This window comes from Hemitrygon akajei, unplaced genomic scaffold (assembly GCF_048418815.1).
Source record: "Hemitrygon akajei unplaced genomic scaffold, sHemAka1.3 Scf000144, whole genome shotgun sequence".
Lineage (NCBI taxonomy): Eukaryota > Metazoa > Chordata > Chondrichthyes > Myliobatiformes > Dasyatidae > Hemitrygon > Hemitrygon akajei.
This window is the reverse complement of record NW_027332030.1, coordinates 872,307-894,910: the sequence shown is the minus strand read 5'-3', so window position 1 is coordinate 894,910 and position 22,604 is coordinate 872,307. Positions and strand designations below refer to the sequence as shown.

General features: G+C 47.1%; 1 protein-coding gene across 1 annotated transcript; it reads left to right on the top strand.

Moving 5' to 3' along the window:
• The first annotated feature begins 7,763 nt into the window (after positions 1-7,763).
• LOC140723894 (uncharacterized) lies at positions 7,764-21,091 on the top strand. The gene is made up of 2 exons (XM_073038434.1): positions 7,764-7,894; positions 18,665-21,091. Exon 2 carries the CDS (start codon positions 19,059-19,061, stop codon positions 20,952-20,954), a length of 1,896 nt encoding a protein of 631 aa, XP_072894535.1. The 5' UTR covers positions 7,764-7,894; positions 18,665-19,058; the 3' UTR covers positions 20,955-21,091.
• Positions 21,092-22,604: the final 1,513 nt, after the last annotated feature.

The following is a 22,604-nucleotide window of genomic DNA, read 5'->3' as shown; positions in this document are numbered from 1 at the left end:
ACTTCCATTTCTGCTGACCGGCCTATTACTTCCCCCGGGTCCCCTCCTTCCCTTTCTCCTATTGACAACTCTCGGATTCTTTATTCTCCAGCCCTTAACCTGCCCATCACTTGATTTCACCAATCACCTTCCACCTCCCCTCTTTCTCCATCCCGAACTTGTTATTCAGATCACTTCCCTTCTTCCTCAGAAATGAAAAAGGTTGGTTGTCCAAAATGTCGACAGTTTACTCTTTTCCATACACACTGCCTGTTGTGCTGAGATCCTCCAGCATTTTGTGTGTGTTGCTTTGGATTCAACGTTCATGCCAAGGGGCTGGAGACTACCCAGTCGGTATATGAGGTGTTGCTCCTCCAGCCTGAGTTTGGCCTCATCATGGCGGTAGAAGAGGCCATGTATGGACATGTCCGAATGGGAATGTGAAGCAGAGTTGAAGTGAGTGGGATCCGGGAGATCCTGTCTCGAAGAAGCGGTCCCCCAATCGACGTCGGGTCTCGCCGATGTGGAGGAGCCGCACCGGGAGCACCGGGTGCAATAGATGACCCTAACAGACTCACCGGTGAATTGTTGCCTCAACTGGAAGGACTGTTTGGGGCCCTGAATGGTGGTAAGAGAGGAGGTGTAGGGACAGTTGTAGCACTTACGCTTGCAAGGATATGTACCAGGTGGGAGATCTGTGGGGAGGGACGTGGGGACCAGGTAGTTGCGGAGGGAACGACCCCTGCGAAAAGCAGAGAGGGGAAGAGAGGGAAAGATGTGCTTAGTTGTGGGGTCCTGTTGAAAGTGGTGGAAGTTGCGGAGTATAATATACTGGATCCGGAGGTTGGTGGGGTGGTATGTCAGGACAAGGGGAACTCGGTCCTTGTTGTGGTGAAGGGAGGATGGGGTGAGGGCCGAAGTGCGGGAAATGGAGGAGGTGCGGGTGAGGGCATCATTGATGTCAGCAGAAGAGAAACCACGATTCTTAAATAAAGAGGAAATTAGAGATGTCCTGGAACGGAAAGCCTCATCCTGGGAGCAGATGCAGCGGAGACCGAGGAACTGGGAATAGGGAATAACATTTTTGCATGTGGCTCCATCCCAGTTTCACTCTGCATCCTCCCCTAGCTGCCTATCACCTCTCTCATCATTCTGCCTTCTTCTACTACACATAGTGCTTTACCTTCTTTACCTTTCCTGCCTATCACCTCTCTGCTTCCCCATCCCCACCCCTTGATATTTCCCTTTACTACTTTTTCACCTGGCACCTACCAGCCATCTCCTTCCCACCCTACCCCCACCTTCTTTATAGGGCCCCTGCCCCCTCCCTCTCAGTCCTGCCGAAGGGTCTCGGCCCGAAACGTTGACTGCTCGTTTCCACGGCTGCTGCCCGACCTGCTGAGTTCCTTCAGCGTGTTGTGCGTGTTTCTTTGACCCCGGCACCTGCAGAGTATTTGGTGTAAAATCCCGTTCCCCATACTAACACGGATTATATAGACCAAAGAACAAACTGCCGGAGGAACTCAGTGGGTCGGACAGCATCTGTGGAGGGAAATGGACCGTCAACATGTCGGGCCGAGACCCTCTCTCTGGACTCAGAGTGGACGGGAAATAGTCAGAAAAAAGAGGTGAGGGCTGTGGACGGGGCAAGAGCTGGGCAGTGAGAGGTGGATCCAGGTGAGGGGGAGGTGGGAAGATGGAAATTGTGACAGAGGTCAGCAGATGCGTGAAGACCGAACGGGATCGAGGATTGGATAGAAATACGTGGCTGGGATGGGAGAGTAGCCGCCATCTTGCTGACGGTGTTGGTGCTGCTGTTTCTCACTTGGTGTTTCAGTGTTCCTGTCCAGTGAGGCTCCGGAGGAATGTGAGTAGAAATTAGTGTTTATGAATATAGAAGCGACTTCAATGAAACCTGCACAAATCGGCAGGGAATTGTGGAACGGACAGGGATATGAATCGAACTCGTAACTCTGAGAACCGGGAGTTGGAGAGATGGGGACGGGAAGATACAGCAGGAAAAATAAAAAATGTAGCTGGTGTAAAATGTGGCGGATGGGTCGGGCAGCGTGTGAGGGGCGAGGAGCAGAGTCACCGGTTCAGACGGGAGACCCTCAACCCGTCACGTGACCCAGGTTCTGGCTCCCATTTCAAACGCAGATCTGCAGTATCTCAGGTTTTTGCTTCCGAGGCCCCGCCCCCGCTCTCGCAGTCTCCGGATGGGCGGGGTTTTCGTTCTGTTCTCTGTTGAAGCGGATCGTCTGCTGGGAGCGGGTGGACCGATTTGTATCCGGGACAAATTGATCAAGTTCTCATCGGTCAGTATTGAGGCCGGTCACTGGGGTTGAAAGCGACCGACAATTTCCCATCGGTGAGTACTGAAGCCAATCCCGGGGGAGGGAAACCTGATGTTGGGAAGAGAGTCCCGTCAACTTCCTCGAACTGGCGGCCTCGTCCCGCTTCCTGGACACAACCTGTCGTGCTCGGTCCGGGTTATGGGACCTTCACACCGAACCGCCTGAGATGTGCCGCCGCTCAGCCCCTGGTGTTCTGTTACGAGGAGCGGGATGAGGTGGTGATGCGAAGACTGAACCCATCCATTAAGATGTACCCGGTGAACTTTACCTTCATCACCCTGCCCGGTATCGGATCCAAACTTCACCTGGATCGACGCCTGGGGTCGATAATTGGTTTACATATTTCCAGCTCGCGAGGAAGCGGCCGTTCGGTCTGTTGTGTTCTTGCAGACTCGATGGTTAAAAAGAGTAATCGCACCCTCGGGACACTGCTCCACGTGTATGAGAAGTTCATCTTTCCCCCATTCAGACAGGACAGTGAGATCCAGATCTCTCACGTCCTCTCGGGGGGCTGGGAAGTTTACATCCATCTTCTTTCCATGACTACGACTTGCCGAAATGCTGACAGTGTTTCCCGATATCTGGCCCTATTAATGCGAGAATTAAGTATTGTTTTCATTTGTCTGAGTTTCTCTGAATTGTGCACACTCCCTCCGGAATTTCCAAAGAAGCAACCCAGGCTGTCTAATATTTTCACACGTTTGAAATGGGGAATCATTATTTTGTACAGAGGTTGAGTGAAAATCGTGTCTCCGGTATTCGCCACACAAATCAATACATTGCAGCAGTACATTGAATAAAACAAATCATTCTGGTTACAGAGAAAGTGCAGTGCAGGTAGATATGTGGTGCAAGGTCACATCGATTTAGACTGTGAGGTCAGGAGTCCACTCATCACGCTGTTCGCTTCTAACAGCAGAATGGACACCGCCCTTGAGCCCGGTGGCATGTTTCTGTTTTATTTTATCTTCGCCCCGTTGGGGCATTAGAAATGAGAATGTTCAGGTCTGTGAGGATCTTTCATTATGTTGTTTGCTTTACTGTGGTAGTGGGAAGTGTAGACAGACTCCATGGAGGGGAGGTTGGTTTCTATGATGTGCTCAGCTGTGTCCACAGTTCTCCGCTATTTCATTCAGTTAAAGTAAGAGCAGTAGACATACGAATATGTGAAGAATAGGGATGGGATACTTTCTGCGGTGCATTGATAAAGTGTGTAGAGTAGAAAAGGACATATAACAAAGTTCTTGTTGTTTGTTCTGGCTTTGTTATATTGGAATCTGTTATCTACTCGTGCGTACTATTATTTCAGGGTCTGTGTATTGCGGGAGGAACATCAGAGATCGCCCTTGATCCCATTCTCCCATCTGGGTCCATTTGCTCATCCCCTGCCCATCTTGTTCAACCTCTGTCCGGCCTGTATGCCACCACCTCAATGATATATATCAACCATCTTGTTCAACCTCGGTCCGGCCTGTATCCCACCACCTCAATGATATATATCAACCATCCTGTTCAACCTCTGTCCAGTCTGTATTTCAGCAATGATTATTCATCAACAATCTTTCTCCTGCCGTTGTCTTCATTGTGATGTATTTTGCCTTACTGAGTTATTTCTGAATTCGTTTTTTCTTTTGTTACCAGAAAATACCAGAGAATTTGTTGAATGCAGCACAAGGAAGTGTAAAGGCAGCCATTACAATCTTAGCTTAAACGTTACAAAATTGAAAAGGAGGAAATATGGTGTTGAAATAAATATCAGCCATGGCTGAGTGGCGGAGCAGACTCGATGGACCGAATTTCCTAATTCTGTTCCTCTGTCTTGTCTTTCCATGACTGGACGATGACTCTTTCCATATCAGGTTTTATTACGTGTGACGGACAATTACAGATTTGTTCACTGAGGGATGTCCCTGTGGGTGTTGTCGGGACCAGTGCTTGGAGCCCAGTTGTCCCCAAAGTGAGTCAACTATTTGACCGAGGAACCAAATTCAACATTTCCATGAGCGAACACGAGGTAATCTGCAGATGTTGGAAATTCAAACGATACACACAAAATGCTGGTAGAACACAACAGGCCAGGCAACATCTATAAGGAGAAGCACTGTCGACGATTCGGGCCTAGACCCTTCTTCAGGACTAATTGAAAGGAGAGGTACTAAGATATTTGAAAGTAGTTGGGGTGGGGGGGGGAGAATGCGAAATGATAGAAGGCCGGAGGGGATGGGATGAAGCCAAGAGCTGGAAAGGTGATTGGCGAAAGTGATACAGAGCTGGAGAAGGGAAAGGATCATGGGACGAGAGGGCTCAGGAGAAAGAAAGGGGGAGGGGGAGCACCAGAAGGAGATGGGGAACAGACAGGGTGATGGGCAGAGAGAGAAAAAATGAACAAACAACTAAGTATGTCAGTGATGTGGTAAGAAGGGGAGGAGGGGCATTAACAGAAGTTAGAGAAATCAATGTTCATGCCATCAGGTTGGAGGCTACCCAGCCGGTATATAAGGTGTTGTTCCTCCAACCTGAGTGTGGATTCATCTTTACAGTAGAGGAGGCCATGGACAGACATATCAGAATGGGAATGGGGCATGGAATTAAAATGTGTGGCCATTGGGAGGAGCCGGGGTCGGGATCACTCTCTGCGGGCCGAAGGTATCACTTTCCCATCGGTGAGTATTGAGACCGATCCCGAGCGGGGAGATCCGATGTTAGTCGTGAGCCCCGAACTGAGGGCCAATTAATCATTTAGTACCCAGTTATATGTCCTCGTCAAAATTGTGTCTACTTCACTTAATCTGCATTGAATGATCCAAACCAGGAGCCCAGGCCGTCTATTTCCGAAGAATTGAAATGGTACTCCCGCCAACAGGTCACGTGAGGCTGTGTGCCGCAGATCTGCCCCGTCCTCCGCTTTGTGACGCAGGATCACGTGGTGTTGAAAGTTTCCGGATGGGTGGTGATGCTTTCTCCGTGTTGTGTTCGGGAAATCTGATGCTGGCCCCCGAATGCCGTTAACTTCCCCCAACTCACCTCGCTTCCTGAGGCTCCTCGCATTTGTCCTTGAGCTTTATGGCTGTTGTGTCTTCTCCCAGATTGGGGTGGGTGAGAAAGGTGAACGTCCCAGTTTGTGGGCATCTTTGATTTAAATGCCTGCTTTACCGAGGGACTGGGAAGTCTAGGGGGCAGAATGGTTTCTCTGATGTGCTGATCTGTATCAAATAGTCTCTGCAGTTCCTCACAGTCACGGGCAGAGGAGTTACCATGCAAAGTCGTGAAGTATCTGGATGGGGAATTTTCTATGGTGTGTTGATATGGTGAGCGTCAAAGTATATCTGGCAAAGTTCTTATTGTTTGCTCTAACTTTGTCATTTTAGAATCTTTTATGCAGTAGTATATAGTATTAATTCAGTATCTGTGTATTGCTGGAGGACCATCAGTGATTGTCCTTGATTCCTTCACCCACCTGATTCCATCTGCTCATCCCTGCCCATCTTGTTCAACCTCTGTTCAGTCTCCTAACCTACACCCCGCTCGCTTCAGTGATATACATCAACTATCTGGGTCAACTTCTGTCCAACCTGTATCCCACACCTCAATGTAATACATCTGCAATCTTTCCTCCAACCGTTGTCTTCATTTTGAAGTGTTCCTTTGCACCTTTGGCCTCAGTGAATCATTTCCAGAGTCGGTTATTGTTAGCTGGAATGCCGGTGGGTCATCAGGTACCAGTCCTGTTGTGCATTGGACTGGAGGTGCTGGTATTTGAACTGTGACTGACTGACACACTGCGGCATTTTACTGGCAGCAAAGAGTACTGGGAGAGTTGATGCTTGGGCTATAATCCTGTGATCGGTATTCCAGGCATATGGAACTGTGGATGATTTAGCTTTGACATTGGATTGTGCTTCTACAGATGGAGCTGGATAGTCGTCCTTCTGCAATAAAGCAGAAATTTCGAGCAGCTGGACATTGGTTGTGGGGAAATCCGGGATTGTCCGATGGGGGGGGGGGGGACTCTCAGGGTTGTTAAATGACAGGTTCAGCTGTTTGACCCTGTGAGGTTGGGAACTGGATATCACAGTTTTTGATCCAGGTAAAAAGGACCCGGGGATCGAGCTGCTTGGGTTTATGAGGTGTTGAGAGAATATTCTTGGTCTGGAATCAGATTTTTTTTCTGGAGCTCCTTTGGAAGCAAAGATTGCTGCCGAGGAGAAGATGGGTTACCAGTCCATCCTCACAGGGAGAGGCTATGAGTGAATGTGCTGATCCGTGTTTGCAACAGTAGAAATAGACTCGTGAGTTTTGGTGTTAAAACTGTGTTTGGAAATTACCCCCCCCCCCCCTTCACTGTCATCTGCCTGTCACTCGGTGGAAATCAGGCAGAATTTCACGTTGCTGGAGATCTGAACTAAAAACTGTAAACGTTTGAAGTCATTCTGATGAAACGTTATTAACCTGAATTGTAAAGTTTGTTCCTCTTGCCCCAGTTGTTCCTTACCTGCTGAGAGTTTCTGGTAATACCAGCTTCTTTTTATTACATTCACCCTTGACTGGTTTACATTTTCCGAAATGGACCTGATTTAACCTGGAAATGGAAATGACTCGTTCTGTGATAGGAGAACAGTAAAGAAAGCACAACTTTTCCCTGTCAATTATCCTGGTACCAGTTTGTCTGTTATTCCAGGAAATGTGTTCAGTGCAGTTATTGCAAAGAAGATTTACAAGAATAATCTCAGGGATGATCAGCTTTATGTATGATGAGCATTTGATGGTTCTGGACCTGTGCTCAATGGAGTTCAGAGGGACGGTGGGGGTGGTGGGGGGGATGTATGGTTAAGTAAACCTACCGAATACTGAAAAGCCTGGATACAGTGGACATGGAGGGGATGTTTCCATTAGACGGAGTGTCTGTAATCTTACAGCACTATCTCAGAATAAAAATGCTTCCCTTTAAAACTGAGATAAGAAAAAGAATGTCCAAAAGATGTCTGATCTGTAGAATGTGTTGCCGCAGAGGTAGGTTGAGGCTGCCATTGAGTGTATTTATAACATAGATTAATATATTCATGATTGCTAAGTCAGTTCAGGGTGCAGAAGGAAGGCAGGAATATGGTGTTAAAATAAATTCAGCCATGTTTCAGTGGAGGGGCAGACCAGATGGATCGAATCAAATAATTCTGTTCCTGTGTCTTATGTCTTAACATGACTGAATGATGGCTCCTTCTTATCCCGTATTGTTTTGTGATGTGTGAGGGACAATAAAAGATTGTTCACTGAGATCATTATATCTGCCTTAAAAGTTTAAATATCAGCCAGTTTTCTTCTTAGTAACATTTAGTAGAAATGCTTGGTTCTCCTTTTTATTGCTAATGTACTTCATTATCTTTCATGTTAAAGTCAGACCTGAGGTGAGTGGTTTATTGGAAGAAAAACCCTAACTGGAAGCAAAACACAGATGAAGATGCGGGAACAGCAACAAGTGAACCAGCCCGAGGATTAAGAGCATCAACTGGAGAGGACTCATCTGAATCGGAGATTCCAGGATTCAGTCGGGAGAAAGTTTGGTGAGTCTCATTTACTCAAACACATCAGACATTTCATACCTGTACAAAGGAAAGTAGGAAATAGTTGGAGTGAGACTGAATGTGCCCAGAAGTAACAGTTATGACTCTGTCAGACCCAGTTCCAATCACTCCAGGTCTGGTAATATGCTCCAAGCAGCACAGCCGTTTAAAACCAGTCTCTCTCACTCACAGTGTTTACTCAGTTCAAGATCTTGCATCTCCTGAAGTAGCTTTTGGTCAATTCTGAGTGGGGAGAGGGAAAGAGAGGGGAGTGTTTATACTGACTGTCTTTTAAAAAGAGTAATTGTTTGAACTTGCTGCAAACACTTTACCCATACCCTGTACTTTCTCAGCTAAGTTATTGACATAGATGACGAGTAGCAATGGGCATTACCCCGGGAAATGTCACTAAGCTCAGGACTCGAGCTCAAGAAACAGCCTCTCACCCTCTGCTTCCATCTGTTTGCAGACCCTGGGGCTCTGTAACAAACTCAATATTAACAGGAAGATTAGTCAGTGATTAAGGTGATGAGAGAATTGTGGCCTCCTGAAAGGACACGCGAGCTGAGCTGTCTGATTCATTGATCAGATCCACCCTCGCTGACAACGTAATTTACCCCTTGCCCATCCACCCAGGTCATGTTACTTCCGATCACCCACAGTACCCCAACCACCCTCCATCCCACCAGTGGCCCCACACCCTTCTGACCATTCACCCCACACCGACACATAGACAGTCCCCCTTCACCCACATCAACCCTCCCAGTTTGGGGAACCAGAGCAAACTGATCCCGCAATCCTGACAGTGCAAAACTAAATCCAGGGATGCAAGACTGGAGAGCCCGGAGCCTCCAGCTGTCCGGCTCGGTCCCGGCCCTTTCCCACTGCCACCGGCCATCTATTTACACAAACCAGAGATCAGCCCCTTCCTCACATCGTCTGAACAGGAAACACCCCGGCATTAGCTGCGGTTGATATCGTGCTGCGATTTGCAGTAGGTCCCCTCATACGGTCAAACTCCCCGCTGTTGGAAATGGAGACCTGAACCGTACGCAGTCAGACTCCCCGCTGTCGGAAATGGAGACCCGAACCGTACAACGTCAAACTCCCCGCTGTCGGAAATGGAGACCCGAATCGTACACGGTCAAACTCCCCGCTGTCGGAAATGGTGGCCGGAACCGTACGCAGTCAGACTCCCCGCTGTCGGAAATGGAGACCGGAACCATACGCAGTCAGACTCCCCGCTCTCGGAAATGGAGACCCGAACCATACACGGTCAAACGCCCCGCTGTCAGAAATGGAGACCCGAACAGTACGTGGTCAAGCTCCCCGCTGTCCGAAATGGAGACCCGAACAGTACGTGGTCAAACTCCCCGCTGTCCGAAATGGAGACCTGAACCGTACGTGGTCAAACTCCCTGCTGTCGTAAATGGAGACCCGAACCGTACGCGGTTAAACTCCCCGCTGTCCGAAATGGAAATCCGAACCGTACGCGGTAAAACTCCCCGCTGTCCAAATGGAAACCCGAACCGTACGCCGTCAAACTCCCCTCTGTCGGAAATGGAGACCGGAACCGTACGCGGTCAAACTCCCTGCTGTCGGAAATGGAGACCGGAACCGTACGCGGTGAAACTCCCCGCTGTCGGAAATGGAGACCCGAACAGTACGTGGTCAGACATCCCACTGTCAGCAATGGAGACCGGAACCGTATGTGGTCAGACTCGCCACTGTCAGAAATGGAGACCCGAACCGTACGCAGTAAAACTCCCCGCTGTCCAAATGGAAACCCGAACCGTACGCCGTCAAACTCCCCTCTGTCGGAAATGGAGACCGGAACCGTACGCGGTCAAACTCCCTGCTGTCGGAAATGGAGACCGGAACCGTACGCGGTGAAACTCCCCGCTGTCGGAAATGGAGACCCGAACAGTACGTGGTCAGACATCCCACTGTCAGCAATGGAGACCGGAACCGTATGTGGTCAGACTCGCCACTGTCCGAAATGGAAATCCGAACCGTACGCGGTAAAACTCCCCGCTGTCCAAATGGAAACCCGAACCGTACGCCGTCAAACTCCCCTCTGTCGGAAATGGAGACCGGAACCGTACGCGGTCAAACTCCCTGCTGTCGGAAATGGAGACCGGAACCGTACGCGGTGAAACTCCCCGCTGTCGGAAATGGAGACCCGAACAGTACGTGGTCAGACATCCCACTGTCAGCAATGGAGACCGGAACCGTATGTGGTCAGACTCGCCACTGTCAGAAATGGAGACCCGAACCGTACGCAGTAAAACTCACCACTGTCAGAAATGGAGACCCGAACCGTACGCGGTCAAACTCCCCGCTGTCCAAAAATGGAGACCCGAACCGTACGTGGTCAAACTCCCCGCTGTCCGAAATGGAGACCTGAACCGTACGTGGTCAAACTCCCTGCTGTCGGAATTGAGACCGGAACCATACGTGGTCAAACTCCTCACTGTCAGAAATGGAAACCCGAACCGTACGTGGTCAAACTCCCCGCTGTCCGAAATGGAGACCTGAACCGTTTGTGGTCAGACTCCCCGCTGTCGGAAATGGAGACCCGAACTGTACACGGTCAAACTCCCCGCTGTCCGAAATGGGGACCGGAACCGTACGTGGTCAGACTCCCCGCTGTCCGAAATGGAGACCCGAACCGTACGTGGTCAAACTCCCCGCGGTCCGAAATGGAGACCGGAACCATACGTGGTCAAACACCCTGCTGTCAGAAATGGAGACCTGAACCGTACGTGGTCAAACTCCCCACTGTCGGAAAAGGAGACCCGAACTGTACACATTAAAACTCCCTGCTGTCGGAAATGGAGATCGAACCGTACGTGGTCAAACTCCCCGCTGTCCGAAATGTAGACCTGAACCGTACATGGTCAAACTCCCTGCTGTCGTAAATGGAGACACGAACCGTACGCGGTCAAACTCCCCGCTGTCCGAAATGTAGACCTGAACCGTACATGGTCAAACTCCCTGCTGTCGTAAATGGAGACACGAACCGTACGCGGTCAAACTCTCCGCTGTCCAAAATGGAGACCGGAACTATACGCGGTTAAACTCCCCGCTGTCCGAAATGGAAATCCGAACCGTACACGGTAAAACTCCCCGCTGTCCAAATGGAAACCCGAACCGTACGTGGTCAAACTCCCCGCTGTCTGAAATGGAGACCTGAACCGTACTTGGTCAGATTCCCCGCCGTCGGAAATGGAGACCGGAATCGTACGTGGTCAGAATCCCCGCTGTCGGAAATGGAGACCCGAACCATACCGCGGTAAAACTCCCTGATGTCCGAAATGTGGACTGGAACCGTATGTGGGCAAACACCCCGCTGTCCGAAATGGAGACCCGAACCGTACGTGGTCAGACTCCCCGCTGTCCGAAATGGAGACCCGAACCGAACACGGTCAAACTCCCGGCTTGGAAATGTAATCGCCTGGTGGATTTGTTTGGTGACTTGCGAACATACGTGATTAACGACCCTGCAACTAGGGACTGAATAAATATTTAGTCTAACAATTCTAATCAGACACACCATCTACTCGCCTTTCTCTCTCACCCCAAGCTATTTACCACATCTCCCTCACCACTCCCTCCTCCCAGTCCCTCTTCATCATCCAGCCCTTACTTCTTTCTCCCTCTTGCCCTCACCGTCTCGCCTCTCCCTCATCCCTTCATCATCGCCCCTCACAATAATCCTTGGTTCTTCGCCTTTCTCCCTGTCACCCTTCTCTACCCCTCTGTTACACCCCTATTTGACCAGTCTCCCACTCTCTATCACCCTTTCCTCGCTATCTAGTCTCACCACTGTCTCTAGTCCTCTATTAACAAATTGTACTCCTCTCTCGTCTCTCTTCATTTCTTCACTCTCTCATGCCTCTTTTAATTTCTCTCACACTCTCTCCCCTCTATCCATCTTTTTCTCTTACTCTTCCATTCTCTCTCCCATCCCACAATCCCTGTCCCTACCCCATCACCTGTCATCCCTATCCCAATCTCAGTCACCCTGTCTTCCCCTCTCCATCTCCTCCTCTCTCATGTACCCTCTCACCTCACTCAAACTCGTCTCTCTCACTCACTCATCTCTGCCTCTTTGTAACCTTCTCCATTTCTAACCCTCTCCCTCGCTATCTCTCTCCCAATGTCCCACACTCTCCCCCTCACTCTCCCAAGCAATCTCCCTGCTGACACCCGTATCCCACACTGTCTTACCCTCTCTCTCACCCTCTAAATGAACCGCTCATCCTGCGTTCCCCCTCCCTCCCTCTCTCCCTCTCTCTCCCTCCCTATCGTCACACCCTGCGCTCTCCACCTCATCCCATACTGTACATACATCAACAATACTGAAATGCCAAGTGCCGTTTGTAACTGGGATATTTCTGGGTTTCAGATCCTCATTAATGGTCTTCTTTATATGAGCATCAGCAGGATCCTGGGGTCCGAGTCCATAAGGCACTCAGAAAAGTTACGCAGGTTGACTCTGTAGTTAAGAAGACATACAACGCATTAGCTTTCATCAGTCATGGGATTCAGTTTAAGAGCCGAGAGGCAATGTTGCAGCTATGTAGGACCCTGGTCAGACCCCACTTGGAGTACTGTTTTCAATTCTGGTCGCCTCACTACAAGAAGGATGTGGAAACCATAGAAATGGTGCAGAGGAGATTTACAAGGATGTTGCCTGGATTGGAGAGCAGGCCTTATGAGAATAGGTTAAGTTTTCTCCTTGGAGCGACCGAGGAGGAGAGGTGACCTGATAGAGGGATACAAGATAATGAGAGGCATTGATCGTGTGGATAGTTAGAGGCTTTTTCGCAGGGCTGAAATGGCTAGCACGAGAGGGAATAGTTTTAGGGAGCTTGTAAGTGGGTACAGAGGAGATGTCGGGGTAGTTTTTTTTACGCAAATGGTGTGCGTGGAATGGGCTGTCGATGGCGCTGATGGAGGTGGAAACGATAGGGTCTTTTTAATATACTCCTGGATGGCTAGATCCGTAGAACCAAAGAACACTACAACACAGAAACAGGCCTTTTGGCCTTTCTTGGCTGTGCCGGATCATTTTTCTGCCTAGTCCCACTGACCTGCAACTGGACCTTATCCCTCCATACCCCTCACATCCATATACCTGTCCCAAGTTTTTCTTAAATGTTAAAAGTGAACCTGCATTCACCACTTCATCTGGCAGCTCATTCCACACTCCCAGCAGTCTCTGTGTGAAGAAGCACCACCCCTCCCGCCATGTTCCCTTTAAACTTCTCTGTTTTTTTTTTCACCCGTAGCCTCAGTGGAAAAAGCCTGCTAGCATTCACTCTATCTATACCCACCATAATTTTATACTACTCTATCAAATCACCCCTCATTCTCCTACGCTCCAGGGAGACTATCGATGCAATGCTCCTCAGACAGGATGAAGAGGTCAATACTCCCCAATGCCATTAGGCTTTACAATTCAACCGCCAGGACTTAAGAACTTTTTAAAAGCTATTATTAATGCTTTTTGAGATAGTGATTTAGATGCATATCATATTTTTTACTGAGTTAAGTATTGTATGTAATTAGTTTTGCTACAACAAGTGTATGGGACATTGGAAAAAAAAAGTTGAATTTCCCCATGGGGATGAATAAAGTATCTATCTATCTATCTATCTATCTATCTATCTATCTATCTATCTATCTATCTATCTATCTATCTATCTATCTATCTATCTATCTATCTATCTATCTATCTATCTATCTATCTATCTATCTAAAGTCCTAACCTATTCAACCTTTCTCTGTAACTCAGTTTCTCAAGTCCCGGCAACATCCATGTAAAAGTTCTCTGCACTCTTTCAACCTTATCACTATCCTTCCTGTAATTAGGTGACCAAACCTGCACACAATACTCCAAATTCGGTCTCACCAATGTAATATACAACCTCACCATTACATTCCAACTCTTATACTCAATACTTTGATTCATAACGGCCAATGTACCAGAAGCTCTCTTTACAACCCTATCTACTTGTGACGCAACTTTTAGGGAATTATGAATCTATACTTCCAGATCCCTCTTGTTCTACTGCACTCCTCAGTGTCCTACCATTTACCTTGTATGTTCTACCTTGGTTTGACCTTCCAAAGTGCAATACCTCACACTTGTCCGCATTAAACTCCATCTGCCATTTTTGCAGCCCATTCCTGAAACCCTCTGCAATCTTTGAAAACCTTCCTCACTGTCAACTACACCTCCAATCTTTGTATCATCAGCAAATTTACGGATCCAATTTGCCACATTATCATCCAGATCATTGATATGGATGGAAAAGAACAATGGACCCAGCATTGATCCCTGTGGCACACCACTAGTCACAGGCCTCAATTCAGCGTATCAATCCTCCACTACCACTCTCTGGCTTCTTCCATTGCGCCAATGTCTAATCCGATATACTATCTCTCCATGTATACCTAGCAAATGAATCTTCCTAACTAACCTCCCATGTGGGACCTTGTCAACAGCCTTACTGAAGTCCATGTATACAACATCCCCTGCCTTCCCTTCATCCACTTTCCTGGTAACTCCCTCAAAAAACGCTAATAGATTGGTTAAACATGACCTATCATGCACAAAGCCATGCTGACTTTTCCTAATAAGTCCCTGTCTATCCAAATACTTGTAGACCCTATCTCTTAGTACTCCTTCCAATAATGTACCTACTACTGATGTCAAACATACCGGCCTATAATTTCCCGGCTTAATTTTTGACCCACTTTTAAACAATGGAACTACAAGAGCACCTCCAGCACCTGACCCGTGGATATCGACATTGTAAATATTTCTGCCAGGGCCCCTACAAATTCAACACCAGTCTCCTTCAAAGTCCGAGTGAATACCCTGTCAGGTCCAGGGGATTTATCTACTCTGATTTACCTCAAGAAAGCAAGCACCTCCTCCACTTCAATCTGTATGTTCCATGAGCTCCCGACTTGTTTGCCTTGTTTCCATAGACTCCATTCCAGTTTCCTTAATAAATACAGATGCAAAAAAAAAACATTTAGTATCTCTCCCATTCCTTTTGGTTCCGTACATAGCCGACGACTCTGATCTTCAGGAGACCAATTTTATCCCTTATTATCCCTTTGCTCTTAACATACCTGTAGAAGCTCTTAGGATTATCCTTCACCCTGACTGCCAAAGCAACCTCATGTCTTCTTTTAACCCTCCTGATTTCTTTCTTAAGTATTTTCTTACTCTTTTTATACTCCTCAAGCATCTTATTTCCTCCCTGTTGCATGTACATGTTATACATATATCTCTTCTCCTTTATCAGAGTTCCAATATCCCTCGAGAACCAAGGTTCCTTATAGTTGTTCGTTTTGCCTTTAACCCTAACAGGAACAAAAAAAAATCTGCACTCTCAAAATTTCTCCTTTGAAGGCCTCCCACTTACCAATCAAATCCGTGCCAGAGAATAACTTGTTCCAATCTACGCGTTTTAGATCCTTTCTCATTTCTTCAAATTTGGCTTTTTCCAGTTTATAACTTCATCCCGAGGACCAGATCAATCTTTACCCATGATCAAGTTGAAACCAATGACGTTATGAACAATGGAAAAAAAGTGTTCCCCTACACACACTTCCGTCACTTGCCCTAACTCATTACCTAATAGGAGATCTAATATTACATCCTCCGTAGTTGGTATATCAATATATTGATTTAGAAAACTTTGCTGAACACATTTCACAAACTCTAACCCATCTAGACCTTTAACAGCATGGGAGTCCCAATCAATGTGTGGGACTCTCTACTTCTTATTTGTTCTCTTGCATTTCTTATGCTCCATAAGAAACTGCCTGCCTAACCCTGTTATGCAAATCTATTCATTTTGTGCTTCGCCAGGGTCTCAGTATCTCTTGAAATCCAAGTTTCCCTACAGTTTCTATATTTACCTTTTATTCTGACAAGCACATACCCGCTTTGGACTTTCAAGATTTTAATTTGAAGGTCTCCCATTTACCAAGCACACCTTTGTCATAAAGCAGCCTGTCCCAGTCCACAGTTGCCAGATCCTTGTGTCATTATTCTAGGTGTTGATCCATGCCCTGAACACATCCGCCTTTCCTACGCTGCACCTTGTATTGTAATATTCAGGGTTCAGCATATTCACTGCACCATGCTCAACGTTTTCATTCCTGACTTTGTCTGAGGACTGAACAACAACTGTCTCCACAACCTCTCCACTCTCTGTTCTGTTATTCAGACTCCCATTCCCCCAGCAATTTAGTTTACCCCCACTTACCCCACCTCCCAGCATACAGCTCTATCACCCCTTTGGCTTTCCTCTCCCAGATCAATAAAAAGGACGTTCAGACCATGTACAGGCAGATAGGAATAAATGGGGCACTTATGAACTACATGGAATTCAAGTGAACACTTATGAAAGAAATAAAAGAAGGCATGAGGTTGTCCCAGCAGACAAGGTGAAGGAGAATCCTTAGGGATTTTGCAGATATGTTAAGAGCAAAAAGATTGCAAGGGAAGAATTATTCCTCTGAAAAATCAGAATGGTAATCCATATGAGGAGATAAAATAGATGTGGGAGAGATTTTCCGCATCTGTATTGACACAGGAGATGGACAAAGAGACTGTAGAAGTGAGGCAAAGCTGCATGAACTTCATGGACCCTGTACAGATTACAGAGGTGGAGGCGTTTGCTGTCTTAAGGCAAATTAGTGTGGATCAATCCCCAGGGCCTGACAGGGTGTTCCCTGTGACCCTGCGGAAGACAAGCGCAGAAATTGTGGCGGCCCAAGCACAGATATTTAAATCATCCTTAGTGACAGGTGAGGTACTGGAGGATTGGAGGACAGCCGATGTTGTTCTGCTGTTCAAGAAAGACTCTAAAAGTAATCTATGAAATTGTACATTGGTGAGCTTGACATCAGTAGTGGGAAAGTTATAGGAAAGTATATGCAGGAACCGGGTAAAAGTTTTTGGATAGATGTGGACTGATTAAAGATAGACAGCCTGGGTTTGTGCATGGTAGGTCATGTCTAACCAATCTTATAGAGTCTCTCGAGGAAGTTATCAGGAAAGTAGATGAAGGCAAGGCAGTAGATGTTGTCTACATGGACGTTAGCAAGGCACTTGACAAAGTCTCATATAGGAGGTTGGTCAAGAAGGTTCAGTTACTCAGCATTCAAGATGAGATAGTAAATTGGATGAGACACTGGCTTTGGGAGAAGCCAGAGTGTGGTAGCAGATGGTTGCCTTTCTGACCAGAGGCCAGGGACTAGTGGTGAGCCATAGGGATCAGTGCTGAATCTGATGTTGCTTGTCATCTATATCAAGAATCTTGATAATGGTGTGTTTGACTGGATCAGCAGATTTGTAGATGACACCAAGATTGGTGGTGTAGTGGACAGTGAGGAAGACTATCATGGCTTGCAGTGCGAACTGGACCAGCTGGGAAAATGGTCTGAGAAATGGAAAATGGAATTTAATGCAGACCAGTGTGAGTTGTTGCACTTTGGTATGACCTACCAAGGGAGCTCTCTCACAGTGACTTGTCAGGCACGGAAGAGTTTTGTAGAAGAAGGAGACCTGGGAATACAAGATCTTAATTCACTGAAACTGGTATCATAGTTAGATAGTAATGGAAAAAAATTCAGCCCATTGGCCTTCATGAACCAAAGTACTGAAAACAATAAATGGATGTTATGTTGACTTGTAGAAGACATTGGTGAGGCCTAATTTGGAGTACTGTGTGCTGTTTTGTTCACGTACCTACATTAAAGATGTAAAAGAGTTTGAAAGAGTTCAGAGAAAATTCACAAGGATGTTGCCAGGTCTAGAAGACTTGGGTTATTAGGAAAGATTGAACAGGTCAGGACTTTATTCCTTGGAATGTAGAAGAATTGAGAGTTGTACCAAAATTATGAGGGTTATACATGGGGTAAATGGAAGATTTTTCATTTTTCAAAAATAGCTTTTCCCACTGAGATTGGGTGGAACGAGAACCAGAGGCCATGGATTAAGGGTGAAAGGTGAAACATTAAGGTGAACATGAGGGGATACTTCTTCAAACAGACGATCATCCAGGTGTGCAATGAGCAGACAACCTAACTGGTGCATGCGTGCACAATTTCAACATATAAGAGGACCGTATAGGTACCTGGATGGTAGGGGTATGGGAGTAGACATCTTAAATAGATCAACACTAACTAGATGGAACAAAGGGCCTGTTTTTGTGTTGTACCTTTCTATGACTCTGTGACAAGAACATGAAATAATACTATTATTCATTTAATTCATTTTATCAGCTGTGCAGACCAACCATTCATCCGGGCAGGAAATCTTCAGATGGCTTTAAAACTGTTGGAACTTTAAATTGACAGCAGGTAAAAGAAAATCCCAGCTGCATGTCAAAAAAGTCTAATTACGGGAAAGTGTTTCAGTTACTGTGGCGCCAGGAACCCATGCAGCTCAGTGGGAAATGGGGATAATACCAATTGAGAGAGTCAGACTTAGCCACGTCATGAATTGGAGATGGCAGAAATGCCCCATTCTTATAGAGACAGGAAGGACATCAGACAGTCTGATGGTCATTCCAGATACCAGCACTGTGCCCAGTCAGGAGATGATTTCTCTGTCCAACTTGGGCTGATCCTCACTGTAACAGTGTGATGTCAGATCACACCTTGGCAACTAAAGTGATCTCATTTGAAATGTTGTTCTACACCCATTGATGGATTTTGTAAATCTTTTTACAGGTTAAAAACGAGAAGAATTTGTCTCCAGGAATCTCAAACACGGCACGCCAATTTTGCTGTCTCTATCTAGATATTTATAAAGTGGTGTCGACCGTCCTTCCTGCTCAGACTGTGGGGAGGGATTCAGTCGGTCATCTGACCAACTGGCACGCCCGTCATTTTCCACAGGAGAAAGACCGTTCACCTGCTCACTCAGTGGGAATGGATTCACTCGGTCACCTCAATTGAAGCTACATCAGCAAATTCACACTGGGCAAGGACATTCACCTGCTCTGTGTGTGAGAGGGGATTCAGTGGGTCATCCCACCTGTGGACACACCAGTCAGTTTCCATTGGGCAGAGGCTGGTCATCTGCTGAATTTTTGGGGAAGGATTTACTCGGTCATCTCACCTAATGGCTCTCCAGCGAGTTCACTCTGGAGAGCAGCCGTTCACCTGCTCGGTCTGTGGGAAGGTATTCACTAAATCAACTCCCCTACTGAGACATCAGTCAACTGACGCTGGCGAGCGGCCATTCACCTGCTTAGACTGTGGGAAGGGATTGACTTTGTCATCACACCTACTGACACACCAGTCAGTTCACACTGGGGAGAAGCCGTTCATCTGCTCAGTCTGTGGGAAGGAATTCACTCAGTCATCCAAACTAGAGAGTCATCAGCGAGTTCACACTGGGGAGAAGCCGTTCACCTGCTCGGATTGTGGGAAGAGATTCACTCAGTCATCCACCCTAGTGAGTCATCAGCGAGTTCACACTGGGGAGAAGCCATTCATCTGCTCAGTCTGTGGGAAGGGATTCACTCAGTCATCCAAACTAGTGAGTCATCAGCGAGTTCACACTGGGGAGAAGCCGTTCACCTGCTCGGATTGTGGGAATAGATTCACTCATTCATCCACCCTAGTGAGTCATCAGCGAGTTCACACTGGGGAGAAGCCATTCACCTGCTCGGCTTGTGGGAAAGGATTCACTCAGTCATCCAACCTACAGCGTCATCAGCGAGTTCACACTGGTGCAAGGCCGTTCATCTGCTCAGACTGTGGGAAGAGATTCACTCTTTCATACAAACTGCAGAGACATCAGCGAGTTCACACTGGGGAAAAGCCGTTCACCTGTTCAGACTGTGGGAAGAGATTCACTCAGTCATCCAACCTACAGCGTCATCACCGAGTTCACACTAGGGAGAAGCCGTTCACCTGCTCAGAATGTGGGAAGGGATTCACACAACCATCCCACCTACTGAGTCATCAGCGAGTTCACACTGGGGAGAAGCCGTTCACCTGCTCAGAATGTGGGAAGGGATTCACTCACTCATCCCATCTACAGAGACACCAGCGAGTTCACACTGGGGAGAAGCCGTTCACCTGCTCCATCTGTGGGAAGGGATTCAATCGGTCATCCACCCTAAAGATTCATCAGCGAGTTCACACTGGAGAGAGGCCGTTCACCTGCTCAGAATGTGGGAAGAGATTCACTCTGTCATGCAACCTACAGACACACCAACGAGTTCACACTGGCGAGAAGCCGCTCACCTGCTCCGTCTGTGGGAAGAGATTCACTAAGTCATCCCAACTACAGAGACATCAGCGAGTTCACACTGGTGAGAAGCCGTTCACCTGCTCAGAATGTGGGAAGAGATTCACTGAGTCATCCCACCTACAGCGTCATCAGCGAGTTCACACTGGCGAGAAGCCGTTCACCTGCTCAGTCTGTCGGAAGAGATTCACTGAGTCATCCCGCCTAAAGAGTCATCAGCGAGTTCACACTGGGGAGAAGCCGTTCACCTGCTCAGTCTGTGGGAAGAGATTCACTCAGTCATCCCGCCTACAGAGTCATCAGCGAGTTCACACTGGGAAGAAGCCATTCACCTGCTCAGAATGTGGGAAGGGATTCATTCAGTCATCCCACCTGCAGAGACATCAGCGAGTTCACACCGGGGAGAGGCCATTCACTTGCTCGGACTGTGGGAAGGGATTCACTCAGTCATCCACCCTACAGAGACATCAGCGAGTTCACACTGGGTTGAGGCCATTCACCTGCTCAGAATGTGGGAAGAGTTTCAGTGAGTCATCGCACCTACAGAGTCATCAGCGAGTTCACACTGGGGAGAAGCCGTTCACCTGCTCAGAATGTGGGAAGAGATTCACTCAGACATCCCACCTACAGAGACATCAACGAGTTCACACTGGGGAGAGGCCATTCACCTGCTCAGTCTGTGGGAAGGGATTCATTCAGTCATCCAGCCTTCAGAGTCATCAGCGAGTTCACACTGGGGAGAGGCCGTTCAGCTGCTAAGAATATGGGAACGGATTCATTCAGTCATCCCAACTACTGGCACATCAGTCTGTTCACAATGGGGAGTAGTCGTTGTTAAGTATCCCTAGGTTTCGTTTGCGGTGGACTGTTATTTTGTGAGAGAGAGAGAGAGAGAGAGAGAGAGAGAGAGAGAGAGAGAGAGAGAGAGAGAGAGAGAGAGAGAGAGAGAGAGAGAGAGAGAGAGAGAGAGAGAGAGAGAGAGAGAGAGAGAGAGAGAGAGATATTAAGTAGGCGAATCAGTCTGACTCGCAGCTTGTTTAAGTCACTCGCAGTTTGTTTAGTTTTAACCGAGGACACAGACTCTCAGAGTCAGACAGAAACGAAGGAGGAGAAATGGAACAGCTGAAACAAAGGAACTAGTCGCCAAGGGTCACTATTTGTGACTTTCCTAGCCCACAAGGGTGGGTTAATTATCAATTCATCATAAAGTACATCGAATGTATGGTGGTCACCTCGTTTGATCCATAGGCGTGGATCTGATTTGGGGTATACTGTGAAGACCACTGATGTGTTAACCCTTGCCTGGGTGTGGTGTGGTAATTCACTTGAAGACAATACCTCTTGTAACAAGTCACTTTCGGTGATAATGTTTATGTGGATTTGGAACGACGGATAAAATCTACAGCGACTGTTCTCTCGTTTTACCACCGTGGAACCTGTGGAATTCGGCATAATTGCCTTCTCTCGACATTTAGCCTGGATTACAAACATCTCTCTCATCACCTATTCCGTGAATGAACTGACCTTTCATACTTTACCATCTGAAGACTCCCAGCCTCGATTCCCCTAATCTCAATAGTTTGGGAGTTACATTTACACACATATATACACATTACTCTGTTAACTTTTGTTTATCTTGCTCAGGTTTCTATATAATAAGTAGATACTAATAAAGAGAGTGGTTTTTACATAAAAACCAGACTCCAGTGTGAACTCTATTTCTGCTGGTTTGTTTCTAAAGCGTTATGGTTCGTAATAAAATTGGGGCCTGCATCCGAAATATGAACACATTTGGGGCGTATTGATTGATTTATTATCAATTCCATTGGGGAAATCCCATTTGATTTATTTGTGTGTGGAAAATCAGCAGCGGATGCTGATAGGATTGTGGAAACGCCAACCTTTGAGGTACTAGAGGACGCCAGAAGGATTGAGTTGTTGAGCCTTGCTAGAAGGTTAAAACTTGCTAAGGTGAAATCGACAATAAGGAGGGCACAGATGCAGACTGTAATAGCTGCACATTATGTATCTGAGCGTGTGTTTAAAGTGGAGGATTTGGAGGTGTTTCCTGAAAGTAAACCTCGTGATCTTGAGCTCCAGTAGAAATTTGAAAAATTGAAGATGGAAGCTACAGTAAGACAGAGGCAATTTGAGGGTAGAGAGGCAGAAAAACAAAGCGAGGAAGCAGAAAGACAGAGGCTGCTCGAGCTGGAAAGGATAGAAAGATTGCAGGAAAGGTATTCTGGTGATAAGTTTGAGGCCAGTCGGGAAGTTAAATTGGTACCTGCGTTTGACTGGGCAGAGGTTGTTAGATACTTTTAGCGTTTTGAGAAGGTTGCTCACAGTTTAAAGTGGCCAAAAGAAGGTGGGCCTATTCTCATTTCATTCATTTTTTCAATCTTTTTATTG